General features: G+C 37.8%; 7 protein-coding genes and 2 non-coding genes across 9 annotated transcripts, besides 5 other annotated features; 5 read left to right on the forward strand and 4 right to left on the reverse strand.

The window, feature by feature from the left end:
* Positions 1–864: 864 nt before the first annotated feature.
* Positions 865–2397, forward strand: OLE1 (stearoyl-CoA 9-desaturase; the record flags this gene model as incomplete). Its single annotated transcript, NM_001180920.3, has 1 exon — positions 865–2397. One exon carries the CDS (start codon positions 865–867, stop codon positions 2395–2397), a length of 1533 nt encoding a protein of 510 aa, NP_011460.3.
* Positions 2398–3107: 710 nt separating this feature from the next.
* ERV14 (cornichon family protein) lies at positions 3108–3524 on the reverse strand (the record flags this gene model as incomplete). The annotated part of the gene is made up of 1 exon (NM_001180919.1): positions 3108–3524. One exon carries the CDS (start codon positions 3522–3524, stop codon positions 3108–3110), a length of 417 nt encoding a protein of 138 aa, NP_011461.1.
* Positions 3525–3763: 239 nt separating this feature from the next.
* YNCG0016C lies at positions 3764–3835 on the reverse strand. Its single transcript has one exon. It is a non-coding gene; the product is annotated as a tRNA-Glu (tRNA).
* A 17-nt stretch (positions 3836–3852) lies between these two features.
* Positions 3853–4131: a long terminal repeat (Ty3 LTR).
* A 64-nt stretch (positions 4132–4195) lies between these two features.
* Positions 4196–4527: a long terminal repeat (Ty1 LTR).
* A 298-nt stretch (positions 4528–4825) lies between these two features.
* PRM8 (pheromone-regulated DUP240 family protein PRM8) lies at positions 4826–5539 on the forward strand (the record flags this gene model as incomplete). Its single annotated transcript, NM_001180918.1, has 1 exon — positions 4826–5539. One exon carries the CDS (start codon positions 4826–4828, stop codon positions 5537–5539), a length of 714 nt encoding a protein of 237 aa, NP_011462.1.
* A 384-nt stretch (positions 5540–5923) lies between these two features.
* MST27 (DUP240 family protein MST27) lies at positions 5924–6628 on the forward strand (the record flags this gene model as incomplete). The annotated part of the gene is made up of 1 exon (NM_001180916.1): positions 5924–6628. The coding sequence occupies one exon, from the start codon at positions 5924–5926 to the stop codon at positions 6626–6628; it is 705 nt and encodes a 234-aa protein (NP_011464.1).
* A 612-nt stretch (positions 6629–7240) lies between these two features.
* Positions 7241–7382: a long terminal repeat (Ty1 LTR).
* Positions 7383–7444: a long terminal repeat (Ty1 LTR).
* Positions 7445–7690: a long terminal repeat (Ty3 LTR).
* Positions 7691–7706: 16 nt separating this feature from the next.
* On the forward strand, positions 7707–7778 carry YNCG0017W. Its single transcript has one exon. It is a non-coding gene; the product is annotated as a tRNA-Arg (tRNA).
* Positions 7779–8012: 234 nt separating this feature from the next.
* TYW3 (tRNA methyltransferase TYW3) lies at positions 8013–8834 on the forward strand (the record flags this gene model as incomplete). The annotated part of the gene is made up of 1 exon (NM_001180915.3): positions 8013–8834. The coding sequence occupies one exon, from the start codon at positions 8013–8015 to the stop codon at positions 8832–8834; it is 822 nt and encodes a 273-aa protein (NP_011465.3).
* A 262-nt stretch (positions 8835–9096) lies between these two features.
* TIF4632 (translation initiation factor eIF4G) lies at positions 9097–11841 on the reverse strand (the record flags this gene model as incomplete). Its single annotated transcript, NM_001180914.1, has 1 exon — positions 9097–11841. The coding sequence occupies one exon, from the start codon at positions 11839–11841 to the stop codon at positions 9097–9099; it is 2745 nt and encodes a 914-aa protein (NP_011466.1).
* Positions 11842–12305: 464 nt separating this feature from the next.
* Positions 12306–13523, reverse strand: RPT6 (proteasome regulatory particle base subunit RPT6; the record flags this gene model as incomplete). Its single annotated transcript, NM_001180913.1, has 1 exon — positions 12306–13523. One exon carries the CDS (start codon positions 13521–13523, stop codon positions 12306–12308), a length of 1218 nt encoding a protein of 405 aa, NP_011467.1.
* Positions 13524–13596: the final 73 nt, after the last annotated feature.

Raw genomic sequence — 13596 nt, forward strand, 5'->3', positions numbered from 1 at the left:
ATTTCTCAAAAACCTCATGGTTTCTCCATCACCCATTTTTCATTTCATTTGCCGGGCGGAAAAAAAAAAGGAAAAAAAAAAAAAAAAAAAATAAATGACACATGGAAATAAGTCAAGGATTAGCGGATATGTAGTTCCAGTCCGGGTTATACCATCACGTGATAATAAATCCAAATGAGAATGAGGGTGTCATATCTAATCATTATGCACGTCAAGATTCTCCGTGACTATGGCTCTTTTCTGAAGCATTTTTCGGGCGCCCGGTGGCCAAAAACTAACTCCGAGCCCGGGCATGTCCCGGGGTTAGCGGGCCCAACAAAGGCGCTTATCTGGTGGGCTTCCGTAGAAGAAAAAAAGCTGTTGAGCGAGCTATTTCGGGTATCCCAGCCTTCTCTGCAGACCGCCCCAGTTGGCTTGGCTCTGGTGCTGTTCGTTAGCATCACATCGCCTGTGACAGGCAGAGGTAATAACGGCTTAAGGTTCTCTTCGCATAGTCGGCAGCTTTCTTTCGGACGTTGAACACTCAACAAACCTTATCTAGTGCCCAACCAGGTGTGCTTCTACGAGTCTTGCTCACTCAGACACACCTATCCCTATTGTTACGGCTATGGGGATGGCACACAAAGGTGGAAATAATAGTAGTTAACAATATATGCAGCAAATCATCGGCTCCTGGCTCATCGAGTCTTGCAAATCAGCATATACATATATATATGGGGGCAGATCTTGATTCATTTATTGTTCTATTTCCATCTTTCCTACTTCTGTTTCCGTTTATATTTTGTATTACGTAGAATAGAACATCATAGTAATAGATAGTTGTGGTGATCATATTATAAACAGCACTAAAACATTACAACAAAGATGCCAACTTCTGGAACTACTATTGAATTGATTGACGACCAATTTCCAAAGGATGACTCTGCCAGCAGTGGCATTGTCGACGAAGTCGACTTAACGGAAGCTAATATTTTGGCTACTGGTTTGAATAAGAAAGCACCAAGAATTGTCAACGGTTTTGGTTCTTTAATGGGCTCCAAGGAAATGGTTTCCGTGGAATTCGACAAGAAGGGAAACGAAAAGAAGTCCAATTTGGATCGTCTGCTAGAAAAGGACAACCAAGAAAAAGAAGAAGCTAAAACTAAAATTCACATCTCCGAACAACCATGGACTTTGAATAACTGGCACCAACATTTGAACTGGTTGAACATGGTTCTTGTTTGTGGTATGCCAATGATTGGTTGGTACTTTGCTCTCTCTGGTAAAGTGCCTTTGCATTTAAACGTTTTCCTTTTCTCCGTTTTCTACTACGCTGTCGGTGGTGTTTCTATTACTGCCGGTTACCATAGATTATGGTCTCACAGATCTTACTCCGCTCACTGGCCATTGAGATTATTCTACGCTATCTTCGGTTGTGCTTCCGTTGAAGGGTCCGCTAAATGGTGGGGCCACTCTCACAGAATTCACCATCGTTACACTGATACCTTGAGAGATCCTTATGACGCTCGTAGAGGTCTATGGTACTCCCACATGGGATGGATGCTTTTGAAGCCAAATCCAAAATACAAGGCTAGAGCTGATATTACCGATATGACTGATGATTGGACCATTAGATTCCAACACAGACACTACATCTTGTTGATGTTGTTAACCGCTTTCGTCATTCCAACTCTTATCTGTGGTTACTTTTTCAACGACTATATGGGTGGTTTGATCTATGCCGGTTTTATTCGTGTCTTTGTCATTCAACAAGCTACCTTTTGCATTAACTCCTTGGCTCATTACATCGGTACCCAACCATTCGATGACAGAAGAACCCCTCGTGACAACTGGATTACTGCCATTGTTACTTTCGGTGAAGGTTACCATAACTTCCACCACGAATTCCCAACTGATTACAGAAACGCTATTAAGTGGTACCAATACGACCCAACTAAGGTTATCATCTATTTGACTTCTTTAGTTGGTCTAGCATACGACTTGAAGAAATTCTCTCAAAATGCTATTGAAGAAGCCTTGATTCAACAAGAACAAAAGAAGATCAATAAAAAGAAGGCTAAGATTAACTGGGGTCCAGTTTTGACTGATTTGCCAATGTGGGACAAACAAACCTTCTTGGCTAAGTCTAAGGAAAACAAGGGTTTGGTTATCATTTCTGGTATTGTTCACGACGTATCTGGTTATATCTCTGAACATCCAGGTGGTGAAACTTTAATTAAAACTGCATTAGGTAAGGACGCTACCAAGGCTTTCAGTGGTGGTGTCTACCGTCACTCAAATGCCGCTCAAAATGTCTTGGCTGATATGAGAGTGGCTGTTATCAAGGAAAGTAAGAACTCTGCTATTAGAATGGCTAGTAAGAGAGGTGAAATCTACGAAACTGGTAAGTTCTTTTAAGTATCACATTACAATAACAAAACTGCAACTACCATAAAAAAAAATTGAAAAATCATAAATTAAAAAAAAAAAAATCAATTGAATTTTTTTTTTTCATGATTACGTTTTGACATTTTTCCTTTTTTTTTCTCTTATTACGATTTACCTTTTTTATTTATTTTTTTCATTTTAGTATTTTATTCTTCGTTATTTATGTATAGAAATTTTCATTTTCATTTAGATTCAGATTTGGTTATCTTTTTTCATTATATATCTTTTGCACTAAGTTTCAACTTAAGTTCTATTTTTTATTTTTTTTTTCTGGGCCCTGGAGCAATAGATATGGGATGGCTTACTGCATCTCTTCAAAATTTCACAGTCATGCTCACCCTTAAGTTCTCAACCTTTTAGTTTTTTTTTTTTTTTTTTTTTATTTTGTATGGCATACTAACTATACAAATATTTATATGTACATTTATACAGTAACCTATTATTTACCGATATTCACCGGTATTTTACTTTAATAGATGCTGGTAATAACGAAAAAAATTGATAACTCCCACCGACAATTGAGAAAAAAAGCAAAAAAGGAAAAAAGGGAAGCACGAATTAATACATTCTGTGTATTTATCTTTTTTATCTTCAGTTTTCCTCCAATCTATGGGCGGCCATTAAGTATGTCTATTATTCTTGGCCCTTCAGTCTTCTTTGGATTTCAATGTCTTGTTGGATTAGAAGTCATCACCACTTTCAGCAATCAAAGCCATGATCATTCTGTACAAGTAGAAGAAGAACATCAATAAGTGGAAACCTAACTTTAGGAAACTCTCCCTTTTATGTTTGCCTAAAGTTCTGAATATTTCGGTAGCATCCAAAAGTTGAACTTTATTGTAGATCTTGTTTAGATTGTAAGCTAGAACTGGTAAGTTCAATAAAAATACAAACCAGTAACCGTTCAGTAAGAATAGTAATGACAAAGCACCATGCAAGGCGGCTTCAGGGGTAATTAACTTGTTAACTTTAGAACATAATTCAATTGGATTGATATAGTCAGCTTCTAAATCAGCGTATAGTATTGTGAAATGCACTTGGCCAAACAAATTGATACAGTTGACAACAACAGCAAGGATAAATAACCAAGCACCCATTTTTCTTTTTATTCTTAATTTTTTTACTTTACTTTAATTGCAGTTCAAAGGTAAATGTCTTTGTTAAGTAGGCAGTGAGACATAATAATATGAGAAAAATCCAGGTCTCTCCTTCGTATTAAGGAATACATGATCTAGCTATCACTCTTAAATCTTTCTCCTTCCTTGTTTTTTCTCCGAAATGAAGAAAAAAAATTTTCTTCACGGAACTAACGTGAAAAAAAACTTTCAAAAAAATACTCCGATACGGGGAGTCGAACCCCGGTCTCCACGGTGAAAGCGTGATGTGATAGCCGTTACACTATATCGGAAACAAATTAACTGAAAATGTTGTATCTCAAAATGAGATATGTCAGTATGACAATACGTCATCCTAAACGTTCATACAACACATATGAAACAACCTTATATCAAAACGAACAACATGAGATAAAACCCGGCCTTCCCTAGCTGAACTACCCAAAAGTATAAATGCCTGAACAATTAGTTTAGATCCGAGATTCCGCGCTTCCACCACTTAGTATGATTCATATTTTATATAATATATAAGATAAGTAACATTCCGTGAATTAATCTGATAAACTGTTTTGACAACTGGTTACTTACCATATATATTATTGAGAAATGGGTGGATTTTGAGATAAATGTGAGAAATGGGTGAATGTTGAGATTGTTGGAATAAAAATCCACTATCGTCTATCAACTAATAGTTATATTATCAATATATTATCATATACGGTGTTAAGATGATGACATAAGTTATGAGAAGCTGTCATCGATGTTAGAGGAAGCTGAAGTGCAAGGATTGATAATGTAATAGGATAATGAAACATATAAAACGGAATGAGGAATAATCGTGATATTAGTATGTAGAAATATAGATTCCATTTTGAGGATTCCTATATCCTCGAGGAGAACTTCTAGTATATTAGGTATACCTAATATTATAGCCTTTATCAACAATGGAATCCCAACAATTATCTCAAAATTCCCCCAATTCTCAACATCCGACTGCCATGCAATGTGCTTTTCTGGATCTCACTCATGATCATAATGGCCCTGTAAAAGGCTCGTACTGTTATTATCATATCTTCAATTACGTATTATTTCGGAGGCTGTACCTATTAGTGAAATAACGCCTCTAAAAATGAAAAGAAGAAAAAGAATATGAAAGGGGTTCTGAATTGCTAAAATATTTCGTCAAAGCTCAATTAGTATCAAGATCAAGTCGTAATTCGAATCAGCATAACAACCTCCAAAACCATATAATAACCTTACACAAGACAAGATATCAATTCAACATGCAAACCCCTTCAGAAAATACCAACGCCAAGTCGGATTCTCTCGACGAACCCGGTGCATATTTAATCGAGGAAAATGTGGCTCTTCCTAAGGACATATTCCATTCGTACTTGAGTTATTGGATATATGAAGCAGCTCACTGTACACCGGTCATGCTTTTGTCTCTAGTAATTGGGGTTTTAATCTCAATAATTATTCTTTTTCATGATAACGAAAATTGCGTTGGGGTTTCTGTAGGGTTTCTCCTCATATTCTCTGGCATTTTAGTGATAGTTCTAATACTCAGGTTTGGACCACAGATCAGTGATGAAGATTTCAAATGTAAGCTACTGATGGAAATTATCACACGGAAACCTACGGTAAAGGGGAAAGAATGGAGGACAATTACATACAAGATGAACCAGTATTTATTTGATAACGATTTATGGAACACTCCCTACTACTTTTACCGTGATGAAGATTGCCACCGTTATTTTCTAAGTCTTATTAAGGGAAGAACTTTCAAGAAGCAAAAGGAATCGTCAGCCAGCAATGTTAAAGACGCACAATCAAATGACGAAACCGCTGGCACACCAAACGAAGCCGCTGAGTCTTCTAGTTTTAGTGCCGGACCGAACTTTATAAAGCTCCTCACCAAGGCAGCCGAAATCGAACAACAATTTCAAAAGGAATATTGGCGACAAGAGTATCCTGGTGTCGATGAGTTTTTTTAGACAGAAGACGGGAGACACTAGCACACAACTTGACAAAGGATCTACTTCTCGATTGACGACACTAGTAGGTGTCAAATTTAGTGTCATTTATGATTTTTTGTAATAGGATATAAATATATACGGCGCTCCAAATAATGCAGTTGCCCCAAAAACACCACGGAACCTCATCTGTTCTCGTACTTTGTTGTGACAAAGTAGCTCACTGCCTTATTACCACATTTTCATTATACATCACTTCGCAAAATGCAATATTGAAAATGCCTCTAGAGATGAAAAACAATCGTGAAAAGGGTCCTGCGTTATTAAAACATTTGATCAGTATGCAATGGCACAGAGACAATCAGGAATACTATAGTCATAGACGATACAAGGTATATATTGGTCATGCAGACCCCTCTAGAAAGTACCGACGTCAAGTTAGATACACTCAACGAACCTAGTGCACATTTAATTGAGAAAAATGTGGCTCTTCCTAAGGACATATTCCGTTCGTACTTGAGTTATTGGATCTATGAAATCGCTCGCTATACACCAGTCATGATTTTGTCCCTGGTAATAGGGGTTTTGGTTTTATTAATTATATTTTTTAATGACAACGAAGCTTGTGTTTTCAATTCTGCATACTACGCTTATCTTTCTCTTGTAGTATTGTTAATAATATTAGGTGATGGTAATCCAAAGCTAGTCAGTCGTCGAAATTTTAGGACCGAGCTTTTAGTGGATGTCATCACACGTAAACCGGCAGTAGAAGGGAAAGAATGGAGGATCATCACATACAACATGAACCAATATTTGTTTAATCATGGGCAATGGCATACTCCGTATTACTTTTACAGCGATGAGGATTGCTACCGTTATTTTCTACGCCTTGTTGAGGGAGTAACCCCCAAGAAGCAAACAGCCACGTCAATTGGCAATTCTCCGGTCACCGCTAAGCCTGAAGATGCCATCGAGTCAGCTTCTCCTAGTTCCAGACTGAATTATCGAAACTTTTTGCTCAAGGCAGCGGAGATCGAACGACAAGCTCAGGAAAATTACTGGCGAAGGCGGCATCCCAATATCGATGCGCTTCTTAAAAAGACGGAATAGCTTAGAGACACTGCCATACGTAAAGCGAACATAAACTAGAGTATGATATATAATCAGCACTAACTGGCCCGAAAACGGCCGAAGAAGCCTCGAAAAGTCGATTCGTGTTGGACCCATTTGCTGAACGAAGTGTTCATTGCCTACCTATTATGGTAGTAGTCGTGATAATCGTGTGGTTGGTTTTGTCAACGGTGCATTTGCATTTTCATGACAATAAGCCTTGCGTTTTCGTTCTCGGGATATTACTTTCCCCCCACTTCTTTCGCCTCGATAGCTCCTATAAGCATTCTCAGGGCGTATGTCGGTGATCGAGATTTCCAAGCAAGCTTTTAGTGGAAATCATCGCGCGCAAGCCAGCGGTAAAGGGAAAAGAACGGAGGACGATTACATACAAGATGAACGAATAAATAAATTAATAATAAATAATAATAGAAAGTACAGTAGCATTAAATATTATTAAGTTTAATGATTAAAAATTGGTTAATTGTCAAGAAAATCTAAGGTATTAATAAATAAATAATACTATGACAACTTGCAGCGAAACGATCAGCCCCAATGAAAATTAATCAGAATTGAATTTGAGCGTATCTATTTGATAACGGTTTACGTAACTGTTGGAATAAAAATCAACTATCATCTACTAACTAGTGTTTACGTTACTAGTATATAATCATATACGGTGTTAGAAGATGACGGCAAATGATGAGAAATAGTCATCGTTTTCAATGGAAGCTGAAATACAAGGATTGATAATTGTTGGAATAAAAATCAACTATCATCTACTAACTAGTATTTACGTTACTAATATATTATCATCAAAATTCACCCACTCTTCAGTTACTTATCTTATATATTATATAAAATATGAATCATACTAAGTGGTGGAAGCGCGGAATCTCGGATCTAAACTAATTGTTCAGGCATTTATACTTTTGGGTAGTTCAGCTAGGGAAGGCCGGGTTTTATCTCATGTTGTTCGTTTTGTTATAAGGTTGTTTCATATGTGTTTTATGAACGGTTGAAGTATTGTCATACTGACGCTTCTGATTTTGAGATTCAACACTTCCAACAAACAGTAGCTCGCGTGGCGTAATGGCAACGCGTCTGACTTCTAATCAGAAGATTATGGGTTCGACCCCCATCGTGAGTGCTTTTTTTGAATAAGCTTGAAATTGGTAAGACATGCCAGCGTACCATAGTATTTCGCTTTACTGAGGTAACGACAGCAGATATCAAAAATTCATTTTTTCTTACCCAGAACAGAGCTCTTCTTCCACTAACGCTTTTAGTTAGGAATGTATACATTAACAGTCTATTTTTTTTTGAAACCTTTCTTCACTGAGATACAACAGATAGATACCAACCAGTAAGATTTAAGTAACTCATGGCTGCGCAGAATGCCTTTGAACAAAAAAAGAGGGCAATTTTGAATGAGATAGACTCAACCCAACCAGATTTGTCACCAAAAGGCACTATAGATGAACTATGCCTTCCAATAATTGATCTTATCAACGCAAGCGCTGATATGGTGACAACTTCATCGTGTTCCGGTAGAGTCAGTGTATTCTTGGAAGGTACTAAGTCATATAACGGGGAGGTCAAGATAGGTGGTAAGGGACAAGGCGGTAAATGGCTTTACGTCACTCATGATCGTGAGAAAGTTATTGGCTGGTTAGATGAGTTGAAATCAAAAAGTGAGTTTTCTTTTGAACTATCTGGCAAGGAGATACCAACAGAGAAAGTAACGGGGAGTATCAGATATATACTTTATAAGTATGAGCCTTTCATATTGCACGTTAAATGCAGAGACTTTCAAGCAGCATCCAAGTTATACAACACAGCCATGTCTTGTGGTTTCAGAGAAAGTGGGATTGGTTCGAACAATCTGGTCGCAATCAGAATAAATATCAAGCTGGACGTACCGCTCGGTTATTTAGATGAGACTTCAGGCACTTTGAAATTTTTTGTAACTCCAGAATACGTAAGCGTTCTGGATTCTTTATCGTTAAGCAAATTCGATGAGAATACCAGGAAAATGCAAGCACTATATGATAGAATTGAAAAAGAACTCATAAATTGTGCGCCGGATGTAAATTCTAAGGTCAATATAACGCCAATCGAAACAAAGGAAGAGAGGAGAGAACGAAAGAAAAGAGAAGGTATGGAGAGACAACGTCAACTTAAGAGCCCACAAAATGTGCTATAAGAAAAGGGGACATACCAAGAATTACTCAGCCTTTATTTTTCTTTCTTGTGGCTCTTGCGTTCATTTTTCGTTGTTATATAATCTTGTTAATCTTTGACGGGATAAAAGCGTTATTATTTTGTAATATACACATTAAAACTTATTTTTTTTCTTAAATTTATCTGTATATGATGAAAGATCAGGTCTAGTTAATGCACAAAAAGGTTTAACACATGAATTAAAAAGGAAAAAGACTAGCTTATCGTTTCTAAAAGAAAATCTTTTAATCACTGTCCCCATCGTTATTCATTAATGCGTCGAACATATTAGCTCTTGGAGCTTGAGAAACTTCTTCGACTTTACGAGCATTTCTTTGGTTATTTCTGAAAGAACCTGTTTTCGTGGAAGCAAAACTATCTCTTTGGGTGTTTTGCATGTTCCTTCTGTTAGAAGAATATCTGTTGCTGTTCGATTGGTTGTGATTGTTGAATCTAGAATTTGATCTCTGACTGTTCTTTTTCTGACGTAATTGTTCTTCTTCTTGGTGGATTTGTTGAATTGTCTTTGGTCCGGCGTCTTTCTTAGCGCTGTTCCAATGCTTAATTTCCCTCAATTCCTTCACGTCTATCAACTTGAACTTTATTCTGTTCGATATGGTGCCACCGTCAATGATATGTTGTAACAACATAAATAGATTGTCGAGTAGTACCGAACCTTCAAGAGTTGCCTGAGGCGTAACAAATTTATCATGTTCAAATTGTTCACCCACAGTATTCAGTAATTCAATAACGGACTCTAATGTCTCCTCGGATGGATCGTTGTTTAGATCTTTCATTAATCTCCGGAAGCACTCAAACATCATCTTACCAGTTAATAAGTTCAAACAATATAAGTACCCTATGAAACGTACTAAACCTAACCCTCTTCTCTTGGCGGCAGCCGCAATATAATACTCATCGGACATCATTTCAGGTTCTAGTGGATTACCATCTTCTCCTGCAGGCAACTTATCAGCCCAACCTTTCTCAAATTCTTCGTGACATCTTGCCACTAAATAATGCAACACAAGCTTTGGTCCATTCTTTCCTTCGTTCTCTTTATCTTTAATGTTTGGGTCAAGGTCTTTGACCACTTTGCCACATAACTGAGCATACATTGAAGACCAATGAGGTTCATCACAAGCCTTGTGGAAAATTTGTTCAATAACTATTTTCAATGTTTCGCCATCATCTTCCCACTTTGATTGGTTTGCTATATCCAAAATCTCAGAGGAGATTGAATCAAACATTTCTAAAGTTAACTTGTTTAATAGAGACTTCATTTTTCGTTCTACTTCTTCCTTGTCAAATAATTCAGTTTTGCCGTCAGGAGCTAACTTCTTTTCTGTTTTTTTAACCCTTGATTTAGGTATCCATCTATTAGCACTCGGAACCAACGGGGCGATTTCTTCCTTTGGAGCTTGCTCTTCTGCCTTTTCTGCAGCTTTTTCGCGATCTTTTCTGGAGGTATATCCTCTATTAGATCTTCTGTCGTCACCCATTCTCTTTGATCTTCTTTTCGATGAAACTCTTGAACTGGAAGTATGGTCCATACCGCGCATAGATGGACTTCTGAAATCGCCTCCAAATCTGCCACTATCTTTTGGTTTATTTCTGGCTATATGAGGAGGTATAACAATTTTCGAGGATACAGCTTCAACCCACGCAGGATCAGGCCTGAATTTTAGTTTATCTTTGAATTGCAGTAAGAAGGTAGGGCCATAAGTGTACTTAACGCTTGGTTTCTTGTATTTGATATCAGGCCTTTCAACATTTTCCGGATAGGCAAACTCATATATGTCAGAAATTGGTTGAGCCTTACCTAAAGTTTCAAGTAGTTGAGATACAGTTGGCATCTCAATATCGGAAGTGGAAGGTTCTGTCTCCTTCACTGTGTTCTCCTCTGTGGTGATTACGGAATTTATTGTTTCGTCGTCACTTTTATTTACAGTTTTTCCACCAGTCGTATCCGAAATTTCAGTAGTATCATCATCTTTAACAAGCTCATCAACATCCTGAGAACTGCTCTCATTCTCGGGTTCGTTAAAAGTCACGGATTTAGTTACACTTCCAGTTACATGTTGTGGAGTTTTGACACTTGCCCCTGATTTTCCATCAATCACAACTTCATTAGCTTCTCCCGTTGGTTTCGGCGCTTCCTTAATAGGTTCAGATTCAATAACCGAGTTGGGCTTAGTTGTATCAGTATTATCATGATTTGAAGTTTCTTGCTTCTTCTCAGTTTCGGAGATTAAACCGTTTTTCTTTCTTTCCATGGCAGCTTTGCGCAATCTCACCTGCTCTAAAAATAATCTCTTAGTATTTTCCGCTTCAGAGGTAGATTTTTCATTAGATGTTTCGGTTAACGTATCTTTAACTGCTTCATTAGCAGGTAGTACAGGAGTTGCCTCCTTTTCAAAAGGGGTTCCTGATTTAGATTTCTGCTCTACCCCATCATTCTTCTCTTCACCTTTCGAAGCTTTCTTTTCTTCGTGGAATTTTTTCAAATTTAAACGTTCACCAGTTTTCGTAGTGATTTCTATTTTTGTAGTTTTAGGTGTAGAGGGAGGTTCGGGATTAGTGTTGAGTGGTTGGTGTGTATATGGTGGAGAAGCAACTGGAACCATTTGTTGGGGTATATAATACATCTGAGGAGCATAGTAGTTAGCTGGCCATTGCATACCTGGCAACATTGCCGGGTTATAGTCGTTGTTATTCAGTCTGTAGCCATTATTGAATCTGTTATTGTAGTACTGTGCATTTCCTTGACTATTATTACGATTATTGTATTTATTTGTCCCGTATTTGCCATTTTTCGACTGGTATTGCTTGTTATTGTGAGGTTCCCTTGCACTGTAAAGATTTTCATTGTAGTGGTTATTTGGCTGACTATTATTGGCTCCAGAGTATTGGTTATCATGAGGAGGAAATTTCTTGTAGCCATTGGCTTGCTGCGGGTGTGGGGGCGGTGGACCTCTTTGGTCAGTCATAGTGCCTACAATTGATCTATTGTTCTTTGTAATAAATTCTTTCTTTCAGGAACAGTAAAAACAGCCTAAAAATATGAAGTCGCCGTAGTAAACGTTATCTTCTAGTTACTATCAACACAGACGCCTTTTTAAATTCGAGGGTCAAGGCTGCTAGGCTGAGTGGTCGTTTGCTGTGTTTACCTCTAATCAAAAACTTATTATCTTTTTTTTTTCAGTCCTTTTTGCAAAGCAGGTACCTACTATTTTTCAAAATACACTAAAGGAACGGGCCCCCCGGCTTACTATTAATAAGGTCAGGACGGGGAAAAAGCAGCAATGCTCTGCCCCTCTGTTCTCGAAAAGACAAACGGTTGTTATATCCTGTATATCCAGCGGTATAATTTTGCCTCTTAGTTAATGCTAAACTATGATATTATACACATACACTAAGTAACATATACAATGAGCCAAGTGAAACGAATACATCACTTGAACAGCTTGGCGACAGAAATGGCCGTTTCTTGGTTCTTGTTCATAACCTTACCCACAGCGAGTTCGAAGTCTTCTTGAGTAACGTGTATTCTTCTTTCTCTTAAAGCATACATACCAGCTTCTGTACAGACACCTTTGACATCGGCACCAGAACAACCGTTCATCTTTTCAGCAACCTTTCTCAAGTTGATACCACGAGTTAGATTCATTTTTCTGGAATGGATTCTTAAAATTTCAGCTCTAGCTGCGACACTTGGAGGTGGAAATTCAATCTTCCTATCTATTCTACCGGGTCTCAAAAGTGCTGGATCTAGAATATCTAGTCTATTCGTGGCCATTATGATCTTGATATTTTTAGAAGTTTCAAACCCGTCCAATTGGTTTAGTAGTTCTAACATTGTTCTTTGAACTTCTGAATCACCACCACCAGAACCTTCTACACGAGTAGAGCCAATGGAATCGATTTCATCCATAAAGATAATTGAGGGAGCATGTTCTCTAGCCATCACAAACAGCTCACGGACCATACGGGAACCTTCGCCGATATACTTTTGTACCAGTTCCGCACCACTGACCCTGATGAATTTACAATCAGTGTGATGTGCGACAGCTCTTGCCAATAAGGTTTTCCCTGTACCAGGGGGGCCATATAAGATGACACCCTTTGGTTGCGCAATACCCAAACTTTCAAAAAGTTCAGGATGTTTTACGGGCAATTCAATAACTTCTTTAATCTCCTTTATTTGCTTTGTCAAACCACCAACCATATCGTATGTGGAATCAGGAACTTTTTCCACCATCATCAACGAAACTAGTGGGTCAGCCTTATTCTCAAGAACTTTATGCAACATATAAGAGTCACTCCTTAGACAAACTCTTTGAGATGCCTTTAAGTCCTTCACGTTTATATCTTTTGCAACATCCACGATGTATTTTCCCTCAGGTTGCACTTTAACGAGAACTTTTTTGTCAGACACGATCTTTATAACTTCACCCACATAAGATCCAGGTTCCTGTAATAGACGCAGTTCGTCCTTGATAAAACGTACTTTGTCATTCAATGCATTCCTTTGAGCTTCCAGTCTGCGAACATTTTCTGTTTTGGAGCGGATCTTTAATTCTGTTTCTTGGATCTTCTGTTCAAAATATGGTTTGATACCACTTTCGTGGGTTTCTAATACTATATTGGAGGATGTTACAGCAGCTGTCATTGTCGTGATAGTATCCCACTATACTGTTGTTCCGTTTACATAAAACCTAACCTAACTGTTACTGATATTACAA

The sequence above is a fragment of the Saccharomyces cerevisiae genome, chromosome VII (assembly GCF_000146045.2).
Source record: "Saccharomyces cerevisiae S288C chromosome VII, complete sequence".
In the NCBI taxonomy this organism is placed as follows: Eukaryota; Fungi; Ascomycota; class Saccharomycetes; order Saccharomycetales; family Saccharomycetaceae; genus Saccharomyces; species Saccharomyces cerevisiae.